This window comes from Erinaceus europaeus, chromosome 17, assembly GCF_950295315.1.
Source record: "Erinaceus europaeus chromosome 17, mEriEur2.1, whole genome shotgun sequence".
In the NCBI taxonomy this organism is placed as follows: Eukaryota; Metazoa; Chordata; class Mammalia; order Eulipotyphla; family Erinaceidae; genus Erinaceus; species Erinaceus europaeus.
Window position 1 is genome coordinate 5738497 of NC_080178.1, and position 9736 is coordinate 5748232.

At 38.4% G+C, this 9736-nt stretch overlaps 1 protein-coding gene across 1 annotated transcript; it reads right to left on the reverse strand.

The window, feature by feature from the left end:
• Positions 1-2782: 2782 nt before the first annotated feature.
• LOC103109589 (olfactory receptor 5AP2-like) lies at positions 2783-3721 on the reverse strand. Its single transcript, XM_007518698.1, has one exon. The coding sequence runs from the start codon at positions 3719-3721 to the stop codon at positions 2783-2785; it is 939 nt and encodes a 312-aa protein (XP_007518760.1).
• Positions 3722-9736: the final 6015 nt, after the last annotated feature.

Consider the following 9736-nt stretch of genomic DNA (forward strand, 5'->3'; position numbering starts at 1 on the left):
ATCTATATAAAGTTCAGGGTTCAAGCCCCCATCAGCAACTGCAGGAGAGGAGCATCGCTAGTGGTGAAGCAGGGCTGCAGGTGTCTCTTTCACTCCCATTCTCTCACTCCCTCCCTTTTCAACTTATCTCTTTCCCTAGTAAAAAATTAAAAAAGAAAGCAATATCACTGCCAGGAGTGGTAGATTTGTTCTGCAGACACCAAGCCCCAGCAATAACGATGGTGGCAATAAACAAATAAGCAAATAAATAAAAACAAATAAAAAAACCACCTCGGTGCCTAATCTTACCCCCAACATTGTCTAGTTTTTATCTTTGACTTTTTTCAGTCCTTATAACTATTTTAAAACAAAAAAAATTTTTTTAAACAATAATGAGTTCCTGATCTTGTATGGAATTCACTATATTAGTACACAGACAGGGAAATGTAAGGAGAACAAAAGTACACATAATTTTCTTCTCACATATATGCAAAAGATGACCAGTGGATCCAATTTTCCATAAGGTAACTGAATTGAATGTGCATATAATAGGTCTTGATAAAGTATACTGAGCAAGGAATGGGTCTGGATAATAAGAGGTCTTGGTAGGTGCAATTAATTTGTTGAGTTTGTAGAAAAGAAAATAAGACAAAACATGATTTAAATTTTATTTAGTCATTAATCCAGGCAAATCACCTGATGAAAGTGCATGATTTTAATCTGTCCTTTCATCCTATGGTTTTTGAAGTATTTATTTGAGATAGATACTGACTTTATAATCTTTTTAAAAATATTATTCCCTTTTGTTGCTCTTGTCTTATTGTTGTAGTTATCAATGACGTCGTTGTTGTTGGATAAGACAGAAATGGAGAGAAGAGGGGGAGGCGGAGAGGGGGAGAGAAAGATAGACACACCTGCAGACCTGCTTCACCACCTGTGAATCGACTCCCCTGCAGGTGGGGAGCCAGGGGCTCTAACCGGGATTCTTAGGCTGGTCCTTGTGCTTGGCACCATGTGCACTTAACCCACTTTATAAACTCCCTTATAAACTCCCTTTATAAACTTTACAAACCCTTATCTTCTTCTCTTCTGTATTATAGGTTAAGCTTTGGTGAGGAAGCATCCACTTCAGGGAGACTAGCTCTGATAAACACATAACCAACTAGGACTAGATGCCTCCACTCCTCACTCAATCCAGTGTTGAATCGGACAATCTGAGAAGTTCTCAAAATCAAATGAACCTGAGCTGTATTTCTTAGTAAATGTTAAAGACAAGAAGCCTAGGTGGCTGCTGTCTAGAATGAGTCTATAAGAATGAAAAAAAAAGTGTCTGGGAAATAGTATACTTGATTAGCACACACATTACAGTATGCAAACAAACGGGTTTAAACTTCAGGTCCCCACTAGCAAGGGGAAGCTTCCAGAACAGTCAAAGAGTGTTATGGTTGTCTCTCTTTTCCTATCTTCCCATCCCCTCTTAGTTTCACTCTCTCTATATATCCAAAATAGGCAAATAAAAATAAATTTTAAAAAAGAATGACAAAAAGTAGAGGAAGTTCAGGATTACTTTCATTTGGAAAAAATTACAAGCTTCCTCTATTTATTTTTTTTAAGTTTCTTTACTGAAGCATTAATGCTTTAGAGTTGACAGTAAAATACAATAGTTTGTACATGTATGACATTTCCACATAACAGTACAACCCCCACTAGGTCCTCCTCTGCCATCATATTCCAGAACCTGAACCCTCTTCCCTCCCCACCACCAGTCTTTTCCTTTGGTGCAACACACCAACTGCAGTCCAAGTTCTCTTGTGTTTTCCCTTCTAATCTTCTTTTTCAACTTCTGTCTAGGAGTGTGATCATCCCATATTCATCCTTTTGCTTCTGAGTTATCTCACTTAACACTATTTCTTCAAGCTCCATCCAAGAGGGGTAAAGAAGGTGGATTTGTTGTTTTTAACAACTGAGTAGTATTCCATTGTGTATATAGACCACAACTTACTCAGCTACTCATCTGTTGTTGGATGTGCATTTTTAATAGAGGAAGCAAAGGAGAAAGGCAGAAGTAAGAGTGTAAGAGATGACAGCAGAGAAGCTTTCTTCATTGCTCTGAGGAGGGCTTGAACCTGGGTCTTGGACATGGCAAAAACAGTGCACTTTTCATGTGAGGTAAGGTGAGGACCTTCTAATATGCAACTGTGTGGGTATTTGTGTTCATTGTTCATTCATTTTTCCAAGGTATGCTTGAGTGGCATCCTGGAGCAAAAATTGTATAGAAATCAAGGAAGATCAGTTGGTAATGAAACAATACATCCTGCATTTGTGGAACATTGAGGTAGTCATACAAATTCTTCTTAATATTGTTTATTTATGACTTAGTTGCGTATTTATGATATGAGTGAATCTTTACAGAATGTAGATCATACACGCATATAGCTTAAATGAACACAACACCTCTTAACTAAACACGTTTGTTCCATTCAGAGTGAAAAGTAAATTGGGATTTTTAGGAGACAAACTGAATTGACAAGGGTCTAGAGTTTCAGTCAGTATTTCCCTGGACATGTCCTTAAACAAAGAATGGAAGCTGATTTCTATAAAGGAGCAAAAGTCAATCTCTTACTACACACCTTAATTTGAAAGGGGAATTAAAGCTATCATGACCATCCTTTAACACAATGTATACTCAAAGACCATTTGAATACCTAGATGTTTTAGTGGTGAAAACCCAGGAAGCTATGCCAAACACTTGAGCTTGCTTTTTGACCTCTCTAGAAGTACTTTCCAGCAGTTTTTCATGGTTTTATCTAGGGTATGATTTAGAGCTCATGGCTTTTTTAAGGGCATCTTTTACATCCTTATTCCTTAAGCTATAGATCAATGGATTTATCATTGGAATGATAACAGAGTAGAAAACAGAGGTCATTTTGTCCTGGTCCATGGAGTAACTTGAGCTGGGTCGAAAATACATGTAGAGGATTGTACCGTGAAATATGGCCACAGCGGTTAGGTGGGAGGCACACGTAGAGAAAGCTTTGTGTCTCCCCTCAGCTGAATTCATTCTGAAAATGGTAATTAGGATGCAGCTGTAGGAGAGGAGGATGGTGAAGATGCTACATCCCAGGATGAAACTACCTAAAGTGAGCAACACTATCTCATTGATGGTCGTGTCAGATGAGGAGAGAGCAATCAAGGGTGGGATGTCACAGAAGAAGTGATTGATGACATTGGAATTGCAGAATTTCAATTGGAAAGTTAAAGAGGTGTGAATTACCGTGTCAACCAACCCCACGATATAGGAGATTGCTACAAGCTGGATACAATTTCTTGGAGACATGGCAACCGTATAAAGCAGTGGATTGCAAATGGCTACATAGCGGTCATAAGCCATCACGGCCAACAGGAGAAATTCTGCATCTGAAAAGGCACCCCAGAAATACATCTGGATGGCACACAAGCTGTAAGGAATCTTCTTTTCCTCAGATAAGAAATCAGCCAGCATCTTAGGAGAGACACTGGAAGAGAAGCAGGCATCACAGAAAGACAGATTGCTCAGGAAGAAGTACATGGGTGTGTGGAGTCTGGAGTCCATCCTGATTAACAGGATCATCCCTAAGTTGGCAATGACGGTGAAGCCATAGACCAATAGAAAAAGGGCAAAGAGTTCACCCTGCACATCCTGCCTGCTGGAAAGTCCTGAGAATATGAACTCAGTGAACACAGTGCAGTTATCAACGGCCATTGTTGTGGTCTGGAAATCCTTGGCTCTGAAAAATGGAATTGAAAGTGATGTATCTATGTATCTATATCTATCTACACACACACACACACACACACACACACACACACACACACACACACACACACATATATATATATATATAGAGAGAGAGAGTAGAAGCCATACTGTTATTCACCAGCAGATCAGACATGGAAGACACATAATCTATTATAAATGTAATATCAATCTCTTTATACACTGTACCTTGGAGACATTTATTTCTGAACTATACCACCCATACCAAGTTACAAATTATCCTACTGCTTATAGTCTGTTACCGATATACAGAACATTTTGACACTTGCATTAAACATCATTTTGAGAAAAAAAAACATTTTGAGTATATGTTATAGAAATGGATATCTGTGTAATTTAGGGCTTTTTGTAGCTTTCTGGGACCCTGTTTCAGTAGACTAGCTCTGACAATTCTTTCTTTCTGTTTATACAGATTGGTGGTCTGCTTCCCAATTTAATTGAATTAATTTCCCATCTTTGTATTTTAACTAGACTCATTATTTTATATATATGACATCATACACCACCTCCTCATTCACTCTGTGATAATGAAGTAAAGATTTTACTGTAGCAAGAAAAAAAAACCCAAAATAGTAATGAACTAGATTATAGAGGCTCTTCTGCAAGACCCTGGCTTTAAATTATTTGAATATTTGTTTCTATAACATAAACTCAAAATGCTTTTATTTTTTCTCAAAAATAATTTTAATGAAAGTGTCAAAATGTTCTGTATATCGATAGCAAAAGCATTAAGAATAAAGAAAAGTGGCTTGGGAGGCAGCATAATGGTCTGCAAAATATTTTTAGGCCTCAGACTCCAAGAGTCTAGGTTCAATCCCCAGGACCACCATATGCCAGTGTTGAGGACTACTCTGGTGTTTCTGTCTCTCTCAGTAAAACAATATATATGTATAGTTTTATAAATTTATTTGGTTTTTAATAAATAAATTAAATATATATATATATATATTCATTAAATGAGAAACACAGAGGAGGACAGAGAGGAAGAGACCAGAATGCTGCTCAGTTCTGGCTTACGATGGTACTAGGGTATGAATCTGGGATCTCAGGGGCTCAGGCATGACCATTTTTTGAACCATTGTGCTGTCTTCTCAGCCCATAAATAATATATTAAGAAAAAAAGAAAGTAAAGCTAGCCACCCAAACAGTCCATGCATGCCCATTTAAAAATTGTTCTATGTGCATGCTTTTAAATAAAATGGGGTGATGAAAAGTAGTTAAAATTCATATTTGTGTGTACCTTATACACTTCATTGGTTTTACGATATGTTTTTAAAGAAAATTGGATTAAAATATGAAATCCTTAACAGAAATACATCCCAAGCGTTAGTACCTGCCTTCTTTTGCACGTAGGTAGTTCTGTTGGAAGGATGTTTCAGGTTGTCTCCTGACTGACCTTAATTATGTAGCATATATACATCCTGAGTCTGGTCCCAGCTGCCAGCCACTTGGTCTCTCAGGAATAGGCGGTATATTAGATGGAGTATATTTCCAATACAGACCAATAAAAAAAAGTTTACAGTGTTTTTTTTTTTTTTGTTTCCAGGATACATTGTTTTTCTGTTAAAAAAAAATCTACTTTCCACCTGCACTGACACTTGAGGGGCTTCTGAAATTCACCAAACCAGGACTGCTATCTTGTGAAGAGCCCTGGGGGTATGTTGAAAGCACTCAGTTTAAGTTTACTGAGTGAGGTCAAGAGGTTGCTTTGAAGTTAAAAAAAAAAAACAATGTTTCTTCATTGTCAGTTAACTAGTTCTATTAACAAATTATCTCTTTCAGTTAAAAGTGTTAGAAATTAACTAGAGGTTTCTTTTAAAAATATTTTATTTACTTTATTTTATTTTAGGAAGAGAGAGACAGAGATACAGAGACAGAGAGAAGGACACAGAAAAAAAAAACAGCACTGCTCAGCTCTTACTTATGGTGGTGCTGCAGTTTAAACCTGGGACCTCAGAGCCTCAGGCATGAAAGTCTTTTGCATAACCTTTATGCTGTCTCCCCTGCCTCACCAAATAGTATGTGTTATTTTTGTACTCTTCCCTTACGTAAATAATCTGAAGAAAACTTTTAGGGTTGGGAACAGTCACTCAGAGAAATCTGATGTTGGTTTCCATGACCAAGTTGTCTTGGTTTATTTCTGAGTAACCTCTTCAAAAACTTTCTCTCTAGCTTCTTCCAACATAAAGACCCCAAATCTCACCTTTTATATTCTTACCTTTATATTCCTGATTATTGAACAAATTGTTCTGCTTTGTATCTTAATGCTTCTCAGCCACCAAGTTACAAATGCTACCATGACACCAGCTTGATTTCCTTGGGCAGAGGAACTCACCAACGTGTACTGAAACCTCACCTCTCCACAACCTTACCCCACTAGGGACAAATATCCAGTGGAAAAGCAATTACAGAAGCCAGACCTCCCACCTTCTGCTCCCCATAAAGACTTTTGGTCCATACTCCCAGAGGGATAAAGAATAGGGAAGCAAGCGTCCAGTGGAGGGGATGGGATACAGAACTCTGGTGGTGGGAATTGTATGAAATTAAACCCTTCTTATCCCACAATCTTATTGATCCTTATTAAATCACTGCTAACATTTTTTTTCCCTCTCAGATAAACTCTGAATTTTGTGCACATGAGTGATTATTTCAAATCAATTTTTTACTGGTTTTATCTGAATTTTTATGGAAATACTGTTAGCGAGCAAAAATCAAACCACCATCCACTGCAAGAAAGCAAAGATGTTTATTCACGAATTAGAATCTGGGTCGAGAGGTGACTGACAGCAGTCCATCAGGCTCAACCCTGAACAAGGCTCAAACCACACAATTTATAGGATTTCAGAATACACTCAGGGAGGGGGGAACACATCACCTTATCAACCTATATCCAATAATATGCTATAGAAAACGCAGAATCCAATCATTTCAAACCAGGCAGAAAGCGGAGTCCATTCAAAGCAAAGCACGGGCTAATTTTAAACATTGCAAAATCACACAACCAATAAAATAATCAATAAAAACAATCAATAAAACTTAGCCAGAGTATGGTCACCACATCCCCCTGTCACCCCCTGTCATCGGCTGTAACCTTCTGGTAAACAGTTTCCTTGTGCAAAGGTCCTGATAAGCCTTGCCTGCATGCAGGGTCTTGGTAAACAGCTTGTGGTTTACTGATTAAGTCCTGTGGTCAGGGGGAAAGGGCAAGGAATTTTCCATCTCACACTATAAGAAACTAAACTAAAAAAGAGCTTCTAAAACTATTGCATAAAAAGAACTTTAAAAAACTACTACCTCTAACAAATACTAGAGAGAAATCTCTTTGAGTTCATTAATTCAACTCCTAATTGGAACTAAAGTTCTCCAATTAATATATTAAATAATTGTTTCCCCTCTCCACAACTTTATACACAAAGAGATCACAAATGTTTATTCTGTTCTCAGAAAACCTTGGTGCTTGCAAGTCATCACAGCCCCCACCAGAGTTCTGTGCCCTTTTAACCCCGACACTGCCACCAACCATCTTAATTCTCATATTTTACGATAGTCCGGTTCATTGCTTTCCCCTCCCTCTCCCTCCTTTTCCTCTCCTCCTCTCCTTTTACAAGTTCTTTTGCTTTAGTCATCTATATTCCTCAAGCAAAAGAAGAGTACACATGTAGCAAATTTTAAGTCTTTTTGTTTATTTAAGGCAAAAAGAATAGAGTAGGGATGCAAGTTTCTGTTTGATGCTGATTTTGCAAACTTTATTATATATATAAACTGTTTGTTGTAAAACAGTTTAGTGTAAAAAGAAATGCAAAGAGAGATGCTTTGGTGGAGAGTAAAATGTACTGACACTTGCCTTGGGGAAGCGTGTTACTGTGTTCTGGTGGCAACAATAATGCATTGTCACAATGAAATGATACTGACGTTGAAAACATAAGAGTACTAAAATTTGTAATCTTTCCTTTAGTCTCGTTTGTTAACATCAGGCTATATTTTCTGCAGGTAATCATGCCTAAGTAGCTATGTTCCTTCTAGTTGACAGTCTTACTGTTCACAATAAGATTTAATTCACAGATTAAGTTTCTAAGAATGCAAGAATGTATGGGTTTAGGGGAAATATTAAACTAAATCAAGAATACCCCTCTCTCTTTTCCTGCATCAGAAACTCCCAGGGAAAAAAAATATCACTCCAGGAAACAGAGACACATTGACCTTTTGTGTTTCATTAACAATTTAAATATTTTCAAAGACCTTTTATGTAGCTGACTTTAGAAATTGGATGACTCAGCTTGCATCATTGTAGCAAGTACTTAAGCGTGCTTTTAATTCCTTTATTAATTTTTTTTGCCGTGTGCATTTAATTTCATTGTCCTGGACATTTTAGGTAAACATTTTCTATGTTGTTAATTTTCAACTTCATTCTTTTTGTCTTGGTTCATTAACTTGCATAGGAAAGGAGTAGCCTGAGGCTTTGCTGATTGGTCAGCCTATTTATAGCAGTGTTACCTGGGGCCACTCACCTGGGTAAGGTGGAGCCAAGTTTCAGAATTTGTATTATGATTATAGAATGTAGAAGGTGGAAGGTCTGGCTTCTGTAATTGCTTCCCCTCTGAACATGGGCTTTGACAGGTCAATCCATACTCCCAGTCTATATCTCTCTTTCCCTAGTGGGGCAGGGCTCTGGGGAATTGGAACTCCAGGACACATTGGTGGGATTGTCTGTCCTGGGAAGTCTGGTTGGCATCCTGCTAGCATCTGGAACCTGGTGGCTGAAATGAGAGTTAAAATATAAAGCCAAACAAGGGGTTGATCAATCATGAACCTAAAGGCTGGAATAGTGCAGATGAAGAGTTAGGGGGGGGTCTCCATTTTGTAGATAGCTAGTAGGCATATTTTAGTTATATTCCAAAGGGCCTGTGGCTATACTAGAAACAGACCCCTTTGTGGGCCTCCATAGGACCTTGCCCTCAACTTGGATCCTTATGCTGGTCCTTGCACTTCCCACCAGTGTGCTTAACTGGCTGTGCTACCGCCCAACCCCACTTTCCACCATTTTTATAATATAACCAAACATATCGAGATACAATTGGCAAATAACATTGGGTATGTTTGCAGATGTAGTGGGGTATTTTCATAGATGCATACCTTGTGAAACGATCACCGTTATAAAATTAATAAGCAGACCTATAACCCCAATGAGTTACTATTTGAAGAGATTTACTAACGAGAGAGAAAATAGTCTGGTATACGCAGTTGCAGGAATTCAAGCTATGTGGGCTTCAGTCTACCACTGAGACATCTCTAGGCCATGAAATCTCTTTAGTGTATTGAGAGCAGTCAAATTCCATGTATACAGGACAGTGTTGTTAAGGAAGGTATAGTGCAAAACATTCGACTGACAAATCACAGCCAGCTATCTTGCAGTAATTTTTTTTATTAGTTGACCAAATCCACCCCATCCCCATCTCTGGCCATTGCCTGTCTTACCTCTGTTTCTCTGAGTTCAACAACTTTAGATTCTATGTGTGAGATGAAATAGCATATGTCCTTTTTTTTTTTTTTTTTTTTTTGCCTCCAGGGTTATTGCTGGGGCTCAGTGCCTGCACCATGAATCTACCTTTCCTGGAGGCTATTTTTCCCCCTTTTGTTGCTCTTGTTGTTGTAGCCTTGTGGTTATTATTGTTGTTGTTGATGTGGTTTGTTGTTGGATAGGCCAGAGAGAAATGGGAAGAGGAGGGAAAGACAGAGGGGGAAGAGAAAGAAAGATACCTGCAGACCTGCTTCGCCACCTGTGAAGCTACTCCCCTGCAGGTGGGGAGCTGGGGGCTTGAATTGGGATCCTTACGCAGGTCCTTACGCCTTTGCACCACGTATGCTGAACCTGCTGCACTACTGCCCAACCCCCAGCGTATGTCCTTTCCTATATGACACTTAATTTAGCACAATTTCCTC